A 21,445-nucleotide genomic window follows, 5' to 3' on the forward strand; every position below is an offset into this window, starting at 1 on the left:
TTTATCGTAAGTTCTTCTGTTTGACTGAACCAGTTTCCTGATCTGACCCCTCATAAACCTTTTCCATCAGCCATCTGCTGTTGGATTTTACCAGCAGCCACTGATGATACCACCTATGCTTTTTGCTTCCACTCCTGTGTTTTTCTCTTGTGCTTGCACTCGGGTTTTGGAAGAGTGATATTTACGTTTAGCAACTAGAGTTCTTCTGGGAAGGAAAAGCAATAAAGGACTCCCACTACAGGCCAGACCTGGATGTGTAAACAGCGGCCTTAATGTTGTGAGGGGGAATAATGCATGCATGTGCCAAGCTCCATATGGCACCATGTATTGTGCGCATACTGTATCTGGATTCCCCTGGATGGCTGTGGCTGCGCAATAAGGGAGCAAGTCTACAGCTGTGAGGGAGAGAGGCAGAGATCCCATCACCGAATCCAATAAGAACAGAAGAATTTCATAACAGATGTTCTGCTCGAATATGACGGCTCCATCAATAACCGTCCCACATGCGAGATGCAGAGGGTTCAGCATTACCCAGTCAAAGTTGTACAGCCACGGCAGAATCTATATCGTTCCACTAGCTCAACTCCTCTCCCTCGGTACGTTGTTCTCTCCGGCACTTTTTCTTTCTGGCTGATGCCTTTCTTTCAATACCTCTTGTCTTTTTGTTTTCTTTTTTTATCTTCACTTTGGGTCCTGATGATAGACATGTCCAGTCTTTCTTCAATGGAGCAAAGAATTACATCTCAAGTGGTCTGGTTCATTCCTGCTGTCCACTCTTCTCGCAATACAAAGAAGCCCCGAAGAGTATTTGTGCTCTGTTTTTATTTTCACCACAAACGTCTTTTATCTCTGGGATTTTCTTCTTTTAAGTGAAACAACGTTTGTATCCTTACTTCTAAGACACAGACAACTGATTTAAAGAAAAAAAATTATCCTCTTGTTTCTTGGTATCAATATAACTTTGCACTCCAAGGAAAGCAGTTCAATCTCTTCCATAACAACACATGCAATCTGTGCTATTTGCTTTATTTCCGTTCTGGATTCATGAAGCAGATTGCACTAAATACATCAATCAGCTCCAGAAGACGAGAGCAATTTGGATCTATTTCAGTGGCAGGGCGCTGTTATCCTCTCATCAATCACAAACGCAAGAGATTGATGCGTTTGTAAATAAAATGTATTTATTTATTTTTTTTTATTTTTTTCTTTGCTAATTTAATTAACAGTGAACTTTAGGTCATGCATGACCGTACGTACTTAAAACTTTACCAACATCTGATTGGGGGAATCACATCAAATAGGGATGTCTAAATCAGTAAGAGATGCTGCTGTTTGTAAGACTCTGGAACTATCTTCTTTTTTTAATTTGATTTTATCACAGTAGAAGATACATGGCAACTGTAAATTAAGGAGAAAGAAAATAAGTGCTGCGGGTTAGTGAGTGAACACGTATGACCTTGTGTGTCATACATGTGTAAACGTGTACGACTTGTTTTTTTATGAAGCCAGAACTGCAGCAGATTGCTTTGGTCCCTTTTTCCTTTTCCTGCACCGAAATTAACCATTAATTGATGGATTTTGTATTAACCTTGGGGCGGAAAAACTGTGTTCATGTTTTGGGTAGTTACAAAGATACTCTAATTTCAAAGAACAATCAATTTGAGAAGTTGTGTCCTTCTGTGGCAGAGTTGTCATTTAACTTTACATTTCTGTAACTTTCCATTTGGAAGACAGCTATGGTATTACAAAAATCTAATAAAATTTTGCCATTTCAATTCTTCACAGTCCTCAAGGATTTAATTCAAACATTTTTTTTAAGGATTTGACAGAACACTTTGTTTCTTGAAAACATTTTGTGTGAAGGAATCCCCAGGTGTTCTTATAACCTAACACAGTTATCAAAGTCATTTGACCATGAAACACTTCACAAAGAAAAGTGGTCCTATTCAGTTCATTAATAAATGCTGTTACATCATTACCAACTAAAACCGATTAAAATGTTTCCCAAAACACCACAGTGAAAAGCTAACAGACAATTTATTTTTTTATTTTTTACAATGAAGCAGCTTTTCTTTTCTGTAGCATTATATATGATATAGTGGCAAATTACACCAATGTGAAAAGATGTTAAATACTATAAATATTAACTGTATCATTATCAGGACAGCCCTGTAAAAGAGATCTTTGATCTCATAGAGTTTTATCCTGGTTTAATAAAGGTAGAATAAATGAATACTCACTGAATCCAAAGAAAGGTACAATATTCTAACAATCTGTTAAGTGATTTTTTTCCAATACATTTTGCCACAGCCAGTCCTTTGAGGACATTCATGATCTTGATATGGCTGGAAATGAAAATGAGTTCGACAGACCTGCTCTGGAGCATCAACGCAGCAGCATGGTCTAATGTTTTATCGGTATGTCCTATGGATCAAGGACACAAACAGAAAAGCTTTCAAGCTCTGTGCCAAAACAAGAAAAAAAAGCGCCTCAGTTCAGTTTTTTTTTTCTTTTTTTTTTAAACTCTAAAGCAAGACTGACAGTTGTTTTTAGACAGCAAATATTTTACCCTGGGAGACTAATGCTTTGTGCTTTGCGGTATGCTCCTCCGTTACGTCGTTTGTCTCTTTCTAATCACTTCTGTTTCCTACAGCTGCCACTAATATTGTGCAGTTCTATCAACCAGTGAGAGTTTATCACATTATAAACAAAATACTAACACCTTTTCTGGAACAAATGAACCACAGAGAAAATAATGTGGTTTACTGCTTCCGACAAAAAACAAACTGTTATTTCTTCCCCCCCCCTCCCATTTTTTCTGGCATTAAAGAGATATCTAATCTCATGAGCATGTCTGCTATGCATATCAGTGGGGGAACTCCATTACATTAAATTTGTTTGTCAGCTGGAATACGTTTTTTTTTTCTTTCTCTTCTTTATATTATGTTTATGGTACATAAACATTATTATTATGTTTATGCACAGATTTATGAACCCTGGTGGCAAAAGAAGTGCAGTTCTGAGCTTGTATGGCTTTGGTTTTAGAAGCCATTAGTGCATCCCATAAATAGTTAACAAAAGCTAACACATGTGAGCATTGTAGACAGACGCTTTTCACATTTTCTCATGTTACTTTCATTAACTACATAATTTTAAAGTGGAAGGAAAATTATAAATTCAAAACTATCCTACAAATAATTGCAAAGAACCAGAAGCTGGAGATGTGAATTAGTAGTTAGTATAAATACTTTGTTGTTTTTCAGATCCTGTTCTGCTGCTCTGTATTTCTGCATTGTACCTTAAGAATAATAAAAAAAAAAAAAAACACCTAAAAATGCTTAGTATGCATGGGTCTCAAACTTTTAGTCAATACTTTGTAGAACCAATGTTTTCGGTGCTTGATCATCTTTGCCATAGATACTGAAATTCTTGCACATTTATTTTTGTGAAATAGTTTTAAGCTTAAAATTGGATTTAGGTTTGGATGTAAAAACTGCCCTTATGGCACAAAAATATGCTTTGGTAGACTCAGTTTCACCATAATTACAAATATTACTTTCCTTCTTGCAGAAAGAAAAAACCTAATATTTGTAATTACAAGTGTGTATTTGACCATCTCATGTTCACCTCTTGCAGCAAGGACAGCTTTCCTGTCCTTGCATGTTGTTGCAAATACTGTGCAGATAGTAGAATTAGAGTGTCTCCACCTAAAAACTTTACATTTTGTCAGATCAGACCAGGGCATTCTTTTTCTTTAAATATTTCCTGTGTTCAGAACACAACCTTTTGCAAACCGCAAAGTGCACTTTCCACTGAGAAATAAACAACTAAAACACACAAAAAAATTAATTTAGACACAAGCTAAAGTTAAATCTATAACTTCTCCTGATATAGTTTCTCTATTGGACGAAACAACAGTTTGCTCTAAATATTTTTAGACATAGATGTTTGTGCACATTATCAAAAGGACTAAAAAAAAGTTTGTAAATCGAGCAAAAATGTGAAACCTATAAACTGTACTGAAATATGGTTTAAAACGATTTAAAAATGCTCCGTGCTGTGATGAACCATTATTAATATCAATGTAGCAAAAAGGAGTTTGGGGGATTTTGGTAAAATAAAGAAATTTGAGAATAAAATTGAATTTGACAGCATGCTTACATAGGAAGTATATTTTTAGCTAAGGTGTTTATTAGATTACAAGCTTATATTTTGAAAATATGAGAAAAGTGGAGTTCATTTTCATAAAATAGAAATGTCAGTTCAACATGATTTGTAATTTCCAACCAGAAAAAACTATTACACTCAGGCAGCACCTCTGGGACTGAGCTGCTTCTTGTTTATGTAGCACTGGCAGAATATCTTAGAAGGAAGTCAGGGACAAAGTTTAATTGATATTTCTTAAAAGCACACAAAAAAGCTGATAACAAAAACAACAAAACGAAGACCAGTACACATGACAAAGTCCTGGGACATATGTGTGACAGGCGTGTAACGCATCATATAAAGATATTTTGACATCATATATTGTTTTAAAAGTACTTTGAGTTAAAGATGCTCACTGTGTTATTTTGTCTTCATTTCAAAACACGAATTTCTTCTTGCATCACCTCCATGTGGACAATTCCCACCTGAGCTGTGGAGCTCCTCCAGAGTTCATGTTGACCAATTTGCTGCTTCTCTCATTAAACCTCGACACACCCAATCTGTCACTTAATGTAGACGGCCATGTCTTTCCGGGTTTTTTCATTTTCAGATGTTAAATGTAACAATTTCGAGATGAAAGCATTATGCATTGCTTAACTTTGTTCTATATTTAGTTGTTTCATCACTAATGCCCTTTACCGAACCTTTGAGGCCTAAACGGAACATCTATTTCTGCAGAAATTAAATTACAAATGTTGACTGAACCAATAAGTTGACTTCTTTAATGTACTGATCTACAAGACAAAACACCAGTTGAATTCACTGAAATGCGTTGCTGCAAAGGACAGAATGTGGAAAAGTTCAAGGAGACAGGTGGATACCTGCAAGAAACTGTGTTTTAAACACCGATTCATGCAAAACATCAGAGTTAAATATATTCAAACATATTTTTTTCTCTATAGCTGGGTTCTGACAGACTACTCTTTCCTTCTGCGGGATGACATAAGTCATATTACCAGCTCATTACAAGACTTTGCATCAGTTCCTGTGTTGATCTTCCAGCAAACACACACACTGAGAACTCCACAACAGATGTATCACGACTTTCCCAAGCAAAGAAAAAAAAAAAAAAAAAACCCTATCTCACGCGATGTGGCGCGTTTCATCAGCTGCAACACATCGGAGAAGAGAAGAAGAGCATTTACAAAAACAGGTGGGTGAGCAAAGAAAGGGGTGATGGGACAGCAATGGGAGACATCTGTGATTGGAGCATTGCTATCCTCGGTAAACCTTTCTTCTTTCTCAGCCATGTGCAGAGTGTTGATAAGAGACATCATCCCACTGACTCATTAATCAACTGTGAAATTTACAGCTACCTGCCGCCTTCTTATTCCCATGGCCCCAAAACCGCTCCACTACCTGCCTCCTCTGCTTTTCCTCTCTTAGATGTATGTAAAGAGAGGAAACAAACTGGAAACCATAAGGATTCACTAAAGGGGAGAGGGAGAGAGAGAAAAAAAAAAAAACTGCTCCCCCAGCAAGATTTCCTGTTCAAGACTGTTTACGCCTTCCCAATCATTTCCTCAAGCACACAGCCTTGTTTATTTACATGCTGAGAAAGAGACAACCATAAGCAAAAGCACGGGACAAAAAAGGATTGCCAGCTACTTTGATTGTGCTTTGCGCTCTGAAGATGTAAAGCTAAGTACTTTGCTCCACACATAGACACACATCTGATGGTTTGTGTCTCTGAAAAACCTAAATTGCACTGGCACAGGAAGACAACCATAAAATTTAGCATTAACATCAAATATCGACAGCATGCTATCAGAGTTCATTTTTTTTTTACCCTCCTACAAAAAAAGCTTTAATCGTTTTTTTTTTCCTTTTCTCTGAGCTTGTCCACTGCTGTTCCCCTGCATTAGCCCTATCACCAGTAAAATCCCAGATATATTTTTAAATTATGCAGCATGAAGTGGATGTGTCCTGCACACACATCCTCTCAACATTTTACATTCCCTGAGAGAACTGCTGATATCCTGTGTGTGTGTGTGCGTGTGCGTGTGTGTGTGTGTGTGTGTGTGTGTGTGTGTGTGTGTGTGTTTTTCACGTGGAACGGAGGAGGTGGGGGTATGAAGAGAGGGAGTTTGAATTTTGATGAGTTTATTTGCCTATTCTACATGTCAGAACCTTTACTTCATCTGCCAATTCTGAATGCCTTTGTGGAAGCCGACTGTATAATCAGTCACTCATATTTTTTTATTTTTTTAACCGAAAAGTGAGCAACAAACTAACTGAATCAAAACTTGATTCATCGGCAGGAAGTATTTTGCAACAAAAGCTGCACAAAATGGTAAGAATGATTTTTATATCACATGTTTTCAGAAATAAGAAAGTCTGGTGTGGTGTGCATATTCTGCTAAGCTGTGATTCCCATAAATAAAGTCACATAACGAGTAAAAAGAATAACCTGAGTGGTTGTGTGTGTGTGTGTGTGTGTGTGTGTGTGTGTGTGTGTGTGTGTGTGAATCTGCCTAAGCGACACTACTTAGTTATACACTACAAAAATCTGGCATTTGATGGTAAATGGCTTGTACTTTATCAAATCTATAGGACCCCAAAAAGCTCTAGACTACTTTCAGTCGTTCACACACATGTTCACACTCTGATAGTAGGAAGCCACTTGATATTGCCCACAGCTGCCCTGGGACACACTGACAGGCTGCCTGTTGGTGCCTCTGACCTCCAGCAGTGGCCAGTGAAGTGTCTCTGCCCAGGACAACAGAGCGGGAATCTAACCAGGGGCAAGCGCCGACCATCTTCGCCGCTGTCGTCAATATGGTCTGATAAAGAAAGCCATTTTCCAAAGAAAGCCATAAAAATCTACTTTAACGATTTTTCACAAGTGAAGCATGGGAGTTGGAGTTTCATACTATAACAGCGACAAAGATATTGATTCAGAGTTCAAGTGAGATATGGGATAACCCTGTAAAAAAAATGATTGCGGCTCTGACAGACTTGGGATGGAGTTTTGCTTTGTAACTGGAGATCAACCCAAATCAAAGTCATGAAGTCAAAGTGCTTTAGAATTATCGTAAAATGGTCGAGACAAAGTCTGACCTAAACCCAAATGAGTATCTGTGGCAAGACTTAAAAAATGTTCAACTATACTCTACATAAGTTTAGTTTTGGCAAGGCATTGTAGAGAAAAGTCTATTTACAGGCCCAGCAAAAAGAGACAAAACACAAAAAGACTTGCAGCTGTAATTAACAGTGATAGGTCTCATTATAAAATATTGCCAGATGGAGCTGAATATATTTGCAAGTCACTCTTGTGATTGTATTTTTTTTTTTAAGTGAAAACTATCTCCGGCCCTTACAATTAATTGCTTCTTTGTGTTGGTACATCAGATCAAATTCAAATGAAAACACTGAACTGTGTGCATGTCACATGACAAAATATGAAGAGATGAATAATCTTGTGAAGCACTGTTACACAGAAACACCATCAGACTCTCATTATCACCCCAGTACAAATACTGGAGTTTGTTTACAACTTGGCTTCCTGTAATGATCCTGCTGTGCACTCTGCTAAGCACTAAATTATTCATGTCCAATCTAAAATATATAGAGATGTAAGTGACTGAAGGTATAAAAAAGGAGCCGTGGAGTCAAGCCAAACCAAGACATTCTCCTGGAGTGAGTTAAAGCATATTTTGTAATTTCAAAAGAAAATGCAAATGAAACCTATCGGGTTCACTTGCTGTGAAGCGGTGCTGTGCCTCTTGGATAAAAAAATAATATATATATATTTTAAAAAAAAAATAGAAATATAAATACTGGGTTGTCTTTCCTGGGATCCGGACTATATTATTGCATTACGGACTACCAAGGCTGTTCCTGCTGGATAAGTGGTAGCTCAGCTTTGCCTTTGATAGATTTTTACCCATGAAATGTTATTAATACGAGATAAGAAACTCTTGGTATACTCATTTATTTAGAGTTTAGAATCTCAGGCTGTGAGCCTGACATTCAGTGTTGATGTTTGGATATTTGTTGAAACTAAAATAGTATTTTCTTCTTCTTCTCTCTTTTTTTTTTTTTCATGGTCAGACCCACTTTCTGTTTTCACTTAGCCAAACGCTGTATCTGTATCCCCTGTCTTGGGAAGTGAAATAGAACAGCATGTGCTGTAAACTTTAAGGGGTATATTATAATTTAAAAAGGACTGCAGCACTGCCAGGAACAGATAAAAGGAGAGCCGCTTGATAGGTGTGTGGGATGTGGACTTACTTTCATGTAAATACTGTCAGTGCGGTGACAACTGGAACAAAGCGCTGATGTATTCTTTGACATGTTTTTTTTTTTTTTTTTTTTTCAGACGGAGGTAGTCAGAGATATAAACTTAAGTTAAAATGAGTGGACATGCCCTAAATAGGAACAAGTTGTACTTTTTTTTTTTTTCTTGGTGTCATTCCAATTAAATAATGCATAATGAAATACAAAGGAAATGTGCCAAAACATCAAACAGGATGTTACTGTTCCAAGCTTATGAGGAAATCTTTAATTACATTCTCAAGCGTTTCAAGTTTTACTGTATATTCTCTAAAGCCCAGCCCAGTCAGCTCATCCAGAAATGACTGTAATTTCTTCCAGAGCCCACCATCCCATGGATCAACCACATTGTGCAATAACACATCCGGCAGGGTTTAATTTAGCACTCCTTCTTCACGACAGACTGTAAACATTTTTTTTCTAAATCAGCTGTTAATTTGAGACCGCTCGGTTTCATGGTGTACATTTACATGACTCAGCGCTATGCTAATCTCTTGCCTGAAAGATGTAGATATTTCTACAAAAAAAAAAATGTCTGTGAGAAACAAATTTAAACACTCATTCACTTTGAGGGGGGGAAAAAAAAACGGGTGTAGGAGTAAACATTTAAAAATACATCTGTCATCGACAAACCCCTATGAAAGTGTATGACTGTTGGCTTGGAAAGAACGTGGAATTGTGTAAAATATTACTCCTTGTTTATCACGGCAGTGCTTTCTAAATGAATGTCGGAACTGGATCCACACTGCCTCTCAGGTTTTGTTTCCCCCTTACAAATGAAGGCGTTTTAGTTCGGCTTTGACATCCTTTCTGTCGTCGTTGAAAACAACAGCTCTTTTTGTTTGAGCCAGTGAACAGATGAAACAAGCCTTCCCACATGGAACATCGTTTAGTCAGCAAGGGAACCCATTTAAGGGATAGGTTGACAGCTTGACAAGTCGCTCCTAATAGGGACCGTTGTGGGATTCCACAAGTGGAATAGCTGCAGTATTTTTATGTTTATACACCCTATATAATTTTACTTTATACAGTGAGTTACGGACATATGGCCTTGAGTACAATTGTTGCTGAATCTCTCAAACTCCATCTACAGATGGCAGATGAGCTTTTGTTTTATAAATGTGGATATGCTATAAAATTCAGAATAAATGAAACTACTTATTTGATCACACACACAAAAAAATATTGTGTAATTTATTTAACCCTGTTCTGTGTTGTGTATAATTTGGAAAGAATTTACAAAATCATAACCAAATTTTGGGTCAAAGTCTATGAAAAAACCTCAGCATGAAGAAGTTGTCATTTAAAAAGTACAGCAGCAATCTTATCAGACTTTGCACCGAGACATGTAAATTGGTGGCCATTAACTATTTTAATATTGATTAGACTTATTTGAACAATAAACAAATACATTTGTTATGAAATGATTCTATATGTATGCATGTATGCAGTATATAAATACTAGATATGTACAAGTTCATACAAGCCCCAAAAAGTAAAACCAGAGGTTTTCTACAACATGTTGAGACGTCTGTGGCTCATTTATCCATCTGACTTTTCAACCTCTGTCTGTCATGGAGCACTGGAATTAAAATGTTGGCTGCCTGCAAGAAAGTTTTGACCTAAAGTATGCAGGTAGTTGTGTCAGTAAGCACTATTTTACACAGTTTTTATGTTAGTATTATTTGACATGTCAATCTGAAGAATACAGACTCCTGGGTGAATTTTTTAAATATATTTTTTGCACAATGTCTTTGATTTTCAGACTTTAAAATCCTGTACAATCTTCAAAGTTTTCTTAAATCTGCCCTGGGAGAAATGTGCAATTGTTTTATGTAATCTTTAAATAGTAATGGATTGCGTTGGACCTAATTAGCACCTTTCAGTTTTTTTATTTTGCAGTAACTTCTGCTTTTGCTTGTATTTTTCCTCTCAATTTTTTAGCGAGGATTCAACTCAATACTACTCTCTCTCTCTATGTATATATACATATATATATGACAATTATTCATGAATTAACACAGAATTTTCTCAGTCCATATTTGACCCAGAACTTGGCTAGCAAAACCCTGTTTGTTTTGTTTTGCTATTCCAGCTTTTTTTTTTTTTTTTTTTTTTTTGATGCAAAACATGAAAAACACAACATTTTAAATGCATTAAAGTGCTCCTTGTACAACATGAATGTTTAAATGCTCTGCACTCAGAAAATATGATAAGGACACAAATAGTTATGGCTTTTAAAGACTGAGTTCATTTAATCTCATCGCTTTATACATTTGTGATTAAACTTTAATAGACAAATATAAATGCAGATAATGAAGGCCTTCCATCAGCACCCATAATGAGCAGTCTTAGCATACAATAATGTCCTTTTCAAAATACTAGATATCATTAAGTTACATGAAAGAAAATGCTGTTTATATACATAGAGACTGGATTATACACACATTTGCAGGTGGACGCATGGTGAACACCCACGGTCAACAACATTACCTTAAATGAGCACAGAACCATTAACTTTTAGCTTTAGTTCTTTTACGCCATCAGCTTGAGGATTATACTGCGGCACCAAATGAAAGCTCCGTACGGCAGATTGATTATGGTCACAGATTATACCAACACACAGAACACTGAGAAGGCTTTACAGTCTGTAAGGTTTACACTAGCGCTGAAAAGACAGAATGTAATCATCCTACATCCACACCGTTAAATTTGTGCTCTGGTCTTTCATGTAAAGATTTTTGCCAATTCAAGGCAAAAAAAAAAAAAGTCTCTTTCTTTGTTGCCCTTGCTATATATACTTCATGCTCTGGTTTCTCTCCACAACAATTCATTTTCAGTCTCTTGTTCTTGTATTGATGTTGACTTGTTTTTTTTTTTTTTTGTTTGTTCGTTTTTTGTTTTTTTCCTTTTTAAGTGAAGAAAATCTTAGCAACAACTTCAGTTTCGGGGTTTTAATGAGACAGTCAATGAGTGGTCTTACCGGCGTTCTCTACAAAGGTCCTTTAGAAAGCCTTTTGCGCGGACAATGCATCACACAAACCTCAAACTCTCAGTTTTGAAATGTTATTAATTTCCTCCCATCTCGTCCGCTTTTACAAATTTCATTCAGCGTCAACTGTCACCAGTGATTTGGACTTCTTATTAAGAGTCTCAGAAATGACACCTTCTGCTTTTGGGATCAGCTTGTGGATGCATGACCTCTTTTTTTCCTCCTCCTGGCAGTTCTACAAGACAAGCTGAGCCAAAATCAGAGCCAAAGCCGGGCTGGGAAGCAGAGCCAAGACGTTGGCATGCAGACAGGGAGAGCGATCCTCTCCCAGGGCCAGGCCACCGTTCCTTTCTTTACTAATCTGTGCAGATAGGAAGACACAGAGAGGAGGAGAGATTTGAAAAGGTTAGACATGACTCAGACACTTGTTCTGTTTTTTTCCCCCCCTGTTTTCACAATTGATACGGTTATTAAGGATGTAGGATAGAGGTGGAAAAAAGAAGAGACTCCGACTGAGAAGTTATATTTATTAATGGAAGATTGTACTTGCCATGAACATCAATTTGATCAAACATATTTAAATTTGTTGCATGAAATAAAGTCTTATGTAAAAGTATTTGCCCTCATACGGACTTATTCTGGAGGAAACACGAAACTGTGACCTTCCTCTCGAGGGGCCAATCTATCAAAATTACTCCAAAAGAATATTGAGAGACAGAAAAATATTATTCATCCTGCAAAAATAAGTTCTTGTATTTTGTTTTCAACATAGAACTTCTTTGTGTGGTATTGGACAACTATTATATAAAAATGCTGCAGTAGGAGGGAGCTGTGAGACTTCCTAAGAGTTTGAGATCATGTGAAGTATAACATTTTCTGGTTAGAAAGAAGAAAAAAAAAGAAAACAAATGTAAAACACTGCAGGCCTCACTTGTCTCAGTTAAAGTCTGAGTTCAGGATTTGACAATAAGAAGGAAATTAAGTGAGTTTTTAGTTCAGTATCACTGCTGACCAAAAAAAATACCGTCTGACAAAATCTGCATGATCTTTTGGGAAGTGTTCTGTTTACTGAAAACACAAATGTGGATCTTCTTGGAAGACATATTCACACACATTTGTGTTTGGCTTTTACCTATCACCACATTTCAGACAAAAATTGTCCTACGATTTGTAGACAAACCTGGTGGTGCTAGTACGATTTATTGAACATGTTCTGCTGCCTGAGGACCTGAACAACTTGCTGCTATTGACGGAACCAGGAACTCTGCTCTCTACCTGAATATTCTTAAAGAAATTGACTGACTATCAGTTTGTAACATGAAGTTCAGACTCACTTGGGTTGTGCAGCAGAGCAATGGAGGTAAACGCAGCAGAATGTCCAGCTTTCACTAAAGGATGGCACAACCAGTTATTAGATTTAATAAACAAAACTTTTTTGTTTTTTCACAAACAAAAAGGTTAGCTTTTCTAACTTTTTTCCTTGATGAATGAACTTTTCTTGGGTTATCTTTGATAACATTTTTCTGAGGATCTGAATCCTTCAAGTTTGACAAAAAAGAAAAAAATCTGAAAGAAATCTGTAAGACGACAAAACTTTTTTTACAATATTGAATCTCTCAGGCTTCTGCAGCTTAGTATGATCCTTTCTCTTTTAAACAAATTGGCAACAAAGTAGAGCGTCTTGTGTGCATTTTCGTTTTTCAGTCCTTTTAGTTTGTGCCAGGAAGTCTCCAAACAGCGTTTAAAGCTTTCATCACCAACCTTATTTACAAGCAAAACATTCTACGATGCCAAACTTACATTACAGGAGCCAGCAGCGGCTCAGAAATTTCAATATTTCATAAGGTCTACCTTACAGGAATTTGTGACTCCAAAAAAAAAAAAAAAAAAAAAGAAAGAAAAATACTATTAACAGTGTATTATCTGAAATCAAAGCACTTCCTTTTTATGCATAGGAGACTTTTTTTGTTGTTCAGGGTAGAAACTAGAAAAGGTAATTCATAACACTGTAATCGTTAAAGCAGAGAAAGGTTAGAATGAGTTCAGATATTAAATTTCTTGGCCTCCAGAGTTTCCCTGTGTTACCCACACTGCAGTCGGCTCCGTTATGTGTTGCTCCGTGAAGCTGTTAGCATTTGTAATAATTTTGCTCCCATTTTCAGGGATACTTGGAATATCAAACATTACCATTTGTCCTCAAGTTAAAGAAGTCCTGGTCAATTTGTTGAGGCACCATTTTCAGTCCAGCAGAGCGTTGCAGCAACACGTCATCAGGAACGTGAAACCGTTTCTGCTCCCCTCATTTTCACCAAAGCATCCCTTGCAAAGGTTACGCTGGTCCGTTTCTCCACATACAGAAAGCTTCTACCCAGATGTTTCCACCCATCTTACACCACAACAACATATCTCAGAAATGAGAAAGTGGTGAAATATATTAAGTAAAAAGAAGAGAAGGAGAAATAAAAGAGTCCTATGATGGTAGCTGAGTTCTATGTAAAGGTGTAGCGAAGAAAATGTTCAGTAAATTTATTTCAGAAAATAAATTAACTGAAAAAAACATATCTATTAATTACACAGATAATATGTTCTAGGGATTTATTTCAGTTAGTGTTAATTACAACAAAAAATCAAGTTTTAAAGAAAATGTTACCATTTTACTATCTTTCGGAAATATCAGCCGACTGTATGTCTATGTTGCTTTTGCATGAATTATCTTTGCACTGCCCAGGTTGAGTCTGCATTTTTCCCTCTGGTGTACTTTTTCTTCCTGTTGAACATAATCCATAGATTTCTTATTGGGTTTTAGGGCCGTTTGCTGGCCGAACACAGTGATAGCATTATTATTAAACCAGGTGACGGTACTGTTTGCAGTGTAAGCAGATGTGAATATGTTTGGACTTGATAGAGCAGAGTGGACCAACGTCTTCTGTTGCAATGGTTCATCTAATCGTTTATGCAGAAACGTCCCAGCAGATCTGATGATGTGCTTCTACTACACTTTTCCTCAGAGATGTGATAACTTGATTTTCCAAACAAATGCAAAGCTGACTTTGACTTGAAAAGGACTTTGGACCACTGAGGAACAGTTCTGTCACGGACTGGTGCAGGAATGCTTTCAAACTAGGAATTTGGTTAAATCTGTGTGGCAACTTTTTAAACTCTAGCTGCAACACTCAACTTGTGAATCTCTATGAAAATCTTCAAAAGTATTTTCTTAACACCCTGCTTGGCCTGCAGGCATATCCCTGAGGCTTGTGCATTTTTCCCCCACCACACTTCCATTTGTGTTTTTATCAGCCAGCTTCTTTAGCAATGAACACTTTCAGCTCATCCTTCTTGTCAATGGTGACAATAAGTTTGCTGAACAACATCCCTGTCACTATGTAGGTTATGACATGACCATAACAGAACATTGTCATTAAAGATAATTTCTTGGGGAAAAAAAAAAAAACATGCAAACATTCCTGAGTAGCCTGAATTTTGGGTTTTCATTAGCTCTAAATCATTATAATCTAAATTAATACAATATGCCACTCTGTATGCAAGGAATTTGTGAGAATAAAAAAAATAGAATAGAAATATCCTTCATTGTTCCACAATGGACAAACTTTCTACAAGCTACATGAGTTGCCCGACTGAAATAAGATTACTGTTCTGTTGTGCTCCAATGTATTGAAAATGCACTTTTGTCCATTTTAGAAATTTAGCGCATGAAAAGAAAAACAAATATTTAATTATGGTTGGCCACTCTCTTCATCCACTATGAATCTTCATTAATAGTTCTAAATCACTTATAGATAAATAGTATTATAAAATGTTACCACAGAGAAATGTATGCGGGGACAGCAGTGGGTAACTTGACAATGCACCAAACACATCCTCAACTAAAAGCCAATTAATTAGCAGGGGCAGTGATGTGTGGCAGCAGCCTGTTGACATGAGTCCAGATCGCTGTCTGCAGCCAATATCCACACATCCATACAGAGGCCTGGGAGAAGGGTAACACACACACACACACATGCACACACACACATATTAACGGGTGACTGAACACGAGCAGGAGATGCACGCAAACACTGTGACAGAACAAAGCCAGCTTCATGCACTCATTCGCTCATATTTCGTCAACCACAGAAAAAGAAAAAATGGGTTTCAAATATTTAAAAGGTGCATGAACAAACCGCTCAGGTTATATGTGATTTTTCATCGAACCAGCTCCTCCTGCCGAGATCAGTTTTTATTGTCAATCAGTTCATTTTCAAGTTTACAGTAAACAGGGCTTCATTTCCCAAGGCAAGTTATTGGGTAATCGAGTTACGTAGCTGCTGTCCACGCTCCGTTCCGTTCAGCAGAGCTTAAAATAAACAAAGGTTACGAGGGAGAGCAGACAGCTGCAGCTTCCCAGAGGGTCTACGAGTATAAGTGCTGTAAAAATTTCTCATTTCAACTCATTTTTAAAGACACAAGAATTCCTTAAAAAAAAAAAAAAATAAATAAATCATAGTCTTTTTGTCTTAAATTTGATCTTACTGACCACAATGTGATTCCTAAAGGTACACAGCTGCTATTGATTTCCATTGTCAGACCTGGATTCAATTTTGTTTGAGTGCAGTTTGTTTAAATAGCACCAATTCATAACAACGGTAACTTGTGGTGCTCTACAAAAATAAACAAAGGCTATTTCTCATTATGTAAAATTAACTCTTTGTCTGTATTCAATTCATGGCACTCAGTTCATTCTCATGCAACACAATCATGCAGTCTGCTTTGGGAATAGATTATAATTCAATCTAAGTTACATCCAGAGGTGGAAATTAGCACTCGCTATGAGCCGATGTATGTTTATGAAGTGGCAGCAAAATTTGATCAACTCAGAAGCCACAGAGGCAGGTTTTCAATTTAAGCTGAACTTAGTTCAATTTCTACAGCTGAGCTGTAGGGGGCAACAGTGAGCCTGAGTCTCCTCCTGCTTGATATAATCTGCGCAGGCAGGGATCAGCATTGTGTTCAGGTTCGCTGCACTCAATTGAATTCAGATAAGGAGTACGGATCTGAACACAGCGCAGCACGCTAGCATAACACAACAAAAACACAATGTCATTTGTTTGGCATTCCTGCAAACTCGTGCCTGTACAAAGTTCCTCAGCAGAGAAAGTCGTTTGTTGTCATTTTGGGAAAAAAATTATACAGGTTTTGACATTTGCAGTCCAGAGTCATTGAAGGTAGATATCAATCAATAAAAATCATTCTTGTCATTATTATCAGTGCTTAATAATACCGATAAAATACGTACACTCTTAATTGTTATGGTTCACAACGAAGGTGTGAGCTTCTTCTTTTTTTTAAGTTACAGAAGTATCTGTATGAACATGTTATATTAATAAATAAATCCCATTGAAATTATTTTTTTTTTCCATTAAATTGTGAAACGCTATTTGTTAATTACCTAAGTAATTGTAGAAAGATTTTCCATGAAAGACGGCAGCCTGTTTAGACTGTAAAATGTGGAATTCGGGAAAATATAATGGAATTTGAGAGAAATGAATAAATTCACAAGGATCTACAGTGCACGTGTTTAGCATAGCATCTTATTCAGTTTCCTTAACAGTGTAGTTCTTTCTATATTCAAGAGTAGATTACTGCAGATTTTTCAGTGAACAAACTTCTTTTTTTTTTGTAGCCAGTGCAGAATTTGTAGTTTTGAGTGCCTGGTATGGAGCCAACTTTGCAGCATTCCCTCATTCTGAGCAATCATGTGGTAGAATGATTTCTCTTTAGTATATCTGAATTATATAGCATAACTGACAGAAGAGGAACAATGTTTTACACATGTACAAAAGCAGACATAGCCTTCTTCCTCTTGGCATTACCCAAGTATGCAAATCATTTGACAGAAGAAAGCAGCACCAAGCCTACTGTTCCTTACTGCAGACAGTAATAGTGTCTCCATTTTTTCCCCCAACCATCTCATCGTTCTTCAAACGCATGCGGACAACATATCAGCCATTCATATCTTCTTGTAGAACATGAAACATTCCACAAAGCTTTGTTTGATGCTGTCTTTATTTTCCTTCTTCTTTTTACTTACTTTATACCAAACCAAACTCCAAGCTTTTATGTTGAATGTCTGACCTTGGCAATGTCCTTTTGCTAACCCATCTTACAGTTAAAAGAAGACAAAGAAAACAAAGACCTTACGAAAGAGAAGCCACAGTTTCTATGGCATAAACGCATTCGATAAAGATGAACAAAATTTCCTCAGAAATAAAGAATATTTCTTGTTAAGCATCTAAATGGGATTGTACAGTCCTAGTTAAATGATAAATGCGCTGCATTTGTACAACACTTGATCAAGTCTGAGTACTCCAAAGCGCTTTACTGTATAATCAGTCATTCACCCATTCAAACACACATTACTGGACCCACCAGTTATTGGACGAATCCCTATCTGTCAATTCTCCAACATAGTTTAACAACGTTGAATTTTGCTGATAGGCCGGGTATAGATCAGGAGTTTAAGGGTTTCACTTATGATATATTTTATAGTGCTAAGCAAAGTCAATAGTCCTCTGAAGTGCTTAAAGCTTTTCTGCTCAACAAAAACATATTGCGTCAAAATTTCTATGGGTGTCAAGAGTCTGTTATACACATGAAAAAAAAAAAAAGAAAAGAAAAGTTAAAACCCTTCAATAAAACACTGGAACAAGAAATTAGGCTCTACGGTAAAGTCTGCTTCGAGAACTTTAAACTTCTAGGAAGAATTATTGTTTTGCTTGTATGAATGAAGAAATTATGACATTTAAAAACCTTAAAGTGAACTCTGTCCAGCCAGGAAAAGAGGCTTAGTCATGCATGCTGAAAATCAATCGAAGCTCATTTGGAAGCACCCTTAAAATACTCAAAGGACTGCGCTTCAGCCCACATGTTTACTTTCTAAATGCTAAAGCCAACAACAACTGACACTGACATTTGAATAATTATGCAACTATATTGGCTGAAGATATTGTAAAGCATATAAAGGAGCCAAATGAGTGACATAGACAGCCCCGGGCTGCAGATTAGCATATACTCTGTAAAAAAATGATAAAGTCTATCCATCCATCAAACATCTGGCGCGCACTTTTACCCATATCATTTGTTGTTACGTGTACACATACAGATGCCTTGTGTTACTACATTGTGCTTGCTGGTCGGCGTGAGATTTACGGCTTTGGACAGGCTTTCTTTTGCCAAGGGAACTCATACCATAACAACACTCCCCCAATTTATCTGCCATGGAAGTTTGACAGGTTTTAATTGCCAGCCACAGTTGTCTAAGAATACAGGGCCGCCCAAAATGTCCCTAACAGCTCCCTCTCTAATTATAAACTTCCTGCTTGAGTAATCACACGTCTTATTGTTTCCTAATTACCATTTTTACAATAAATTAAACACCATGCTGCAGTGAGACAGGCACTGAGTAGTGCATCAATACTGACACACACAAACCTTCCCAGAAAGCGCCATCCATTCTCACTCTTCCACCATGTCTCCAGTACATATCCCCCAAACATGCTGTTGTTATCGGAGGTGCTTGTTCATTAATTCTCCTCTTTGCGACGTTTTTTTAAGGTTTTAATTTGCTGTTGTTCCGACGATGAGAGTTTGCGTATTAAGCACAGCAATAAGTGCCTCAGGTGAAGTGTGACCATTTAATGACTACGATGTGATATGTCTTAATGGGAGTCAGTCAGTCAACAAACAAATTTGCATTCATAAACACTTTGCACTGCTTGGATTTAAATCTGCAGCAGTCACTGAAAAAAAACCCAACAAAAACGAACGACACGAACAATAACAACAGCGGCGGCGGAATGCTTTACAAAGCATTGTTTTATGATACGCCTTCTAATTCTGCCAAATTGGGTAAGAGGGTCTCCTGCAAAGGTGAGCTGGGTCATTAGTCACCTGCGTTGCACATCTAAAACACATCTGCGAAATGCAACTATATTTCATTGTGAGAAATAATCAAATCTGACAGCCAGCTCCTCTTGGCTTGAAAGTGCAGGGTGAAATATTTCTTTCCCATTCAGGAGAAACAAAGTGAAGGGAAAAAGGCAGTCTGCCACGGACAATGTGCTGCTGTCATCTTCACGTTCATTTGAAGTGGGAGATGAAGAACGGTTCTATTAAAAGACAAACATTTATTCATTTCTGCAGTACTGCAACATTTGTTTTTTTTTTCTTTCTTTTTCAGATAGACCAGAGAAGCTGGTTTAAGTGGAGTTGATGGAAGTCTTCAAAGTAGATGGAATTAAACAGACTGCAGGCCCTGGGCCACTACTTTAGAGCCTATAATCCAGATTAAATCCTGCATCGTTCAGTTCTTTTTTAACTTTCTATTCTTTGGGATAAAATATGATATTTCAATTGGATGTCATCATTCGGGAGTGAAGCCAAATGATCGTATTATGAAATGCCTTTTAAAAATGCTGATTGCTTCAACAGATGTCAGGATTGTAATGTGAACGGCGCTTTATGTTGAGTTCTTGAGTTGTATAATCGTGCAGAAGACCCTGTTAGGGATTCCTTACAACACAGCAGCACACCATACAAAATTTTTATAAAGCACTTTAAAGAAACATCAAAGCTGTCCAAAGTGTTGTGAGGCTCAACATAAAAGACACCTCCAAGAGAACATAAAGAGAACAAACACAGAATATCTACAAAAGGTAATGAGAAGAATATGAGGCAAGTAAAACCAAAAGAACAAAAGATAATATAAATATTGGTCACTGGCATTTTCTCAGATTCTTTAGAAGCAGTGAGAGTAAAAGTGTGTTTTTAATGGAGATTTAAATTCAACAAGTCAATTCATCTCTTGAGTTTGCAGCTGCTGTGCTGACATAGTAGGAATGAGATCAGAGTCTGCAAAGGGGCCCAACATTGTTAGGATGTTTAAAAACAAACAAAAGATAGCAACATTAAAGACAAAAGTTAATTTGAAGTTAATCTGACGTGATCAGCCTGATGGCTCCATATTGGCACATATTTATTTACTCAGACTGATAGTTCAAATCCACAAGAAACTGAACCTATGTGTGCAATCTTCCTGACACTCTGATCCCCCCTTCAAAAAAAAAAACCAAAAAGAAGAGAGAAATATATGTACTTCAGAAAGAGATTCACTCATGCCCCTCACTCTCTGCTTTTACAGTCGACTCAGTTCCAGATATTCACATACATGAGGTTGTTATCATGCTGCGTTTAATTTTTCTGCTGTCCCCAGTCGCTCCGCGTAGATTCAGGAAACTCAGAAAACGCAGTTTTTGTTTTTTTTCAATGCATAGATAACTGACTATAACCTCATGGTATCTATGCACCAAAAATAAAAATAAAAAACTTGCAACCATATGTGGCGATTGGGGAGAGGACAGAAAACACACACGATAACTACAAGTACAAACACACATGTACTGTACATGGATGACGTCAAGCTGCATAAAATTTTTGCCAGTACTACCACGTTGTCTGATCTGGAGTATACATACCTACATTAGGTAGAAAAATAGAATAAAAAAGCATGAATTCTCATGTCTTTCTCTCAATCTCTCTGCCTCTGCTTTTAAGGAGAACTTAGTCCCAGGAACAGGAAAGCTGCAACAGGAATTGCAGCAACTTCACCTACGTAGAGTCACAAATTCACCTGCTCAAATGCAGTGACGATGATCACTAGACCTGCAAAGGTTACTAACACAGACCAAAGGCAGGAAGATGATGACAAGAGGAAAAGAGGAAAATGGAACTGAGGGACTGGTAAAAATATGAAGCAGTTTTTTTGTTCTTTTTTTTTTTTTTTTGGTGTTTTTTTTAACAACTTTTCCTGTTTTTGCATGAACAGCCAGATGAGAGAGCATGCAAAACTTGAGAGATTACAGAAAAAAACTAAATTCATTTTTATAATTCAGTGATTGTCATTTAAAATGCAGTGTC

The 21,445-nt window shown here is 37.0% G+C and overlaps 1 protein-coding gene across 1 annotated transcript in view; it reads right to left on the minus strand.

The window, feature by feature from the left end:
* Window positions 1-10,709: 10,709 nt before the first annotated feature.
* The window catches only part of LOC106928045 (GDNF family receptor alpha-2-like), a 73,377-nt gene continuing 62,641 nt past the window's right edge, over window positions 10,710-21,445 (minus strand). The window contains exon 8 of the mRNA XM_088008964.1: window positions 10,710-11,834. Within this exon, the coding sequence (XP_087865090.1) occupies window positions 11,709-11,834 (126 nt within the window). The 3' untranslated portion in view covers window positions 10,710-11,708. The remainder of the gene's footprint in view (window positions 11,835-21,445) is intronic.

Source organism: Poecilia mexicana, unplaced genomic scaffold, assembly GCF_051168715.1.
Source record: "Poecilia mexicana isolate PSO_F unplaced genomic scaffold, ASM5116871v1 scaffold_9, whole genome shotgun sequence".
In the NCBI taxonomy this organism is placed as follows: Eukaryota; Metazoa; Chordata; class Actinopteri; order Cyprinodontiformes; family Poeciliidae; genus Poecilia; species Poecilia mexicana.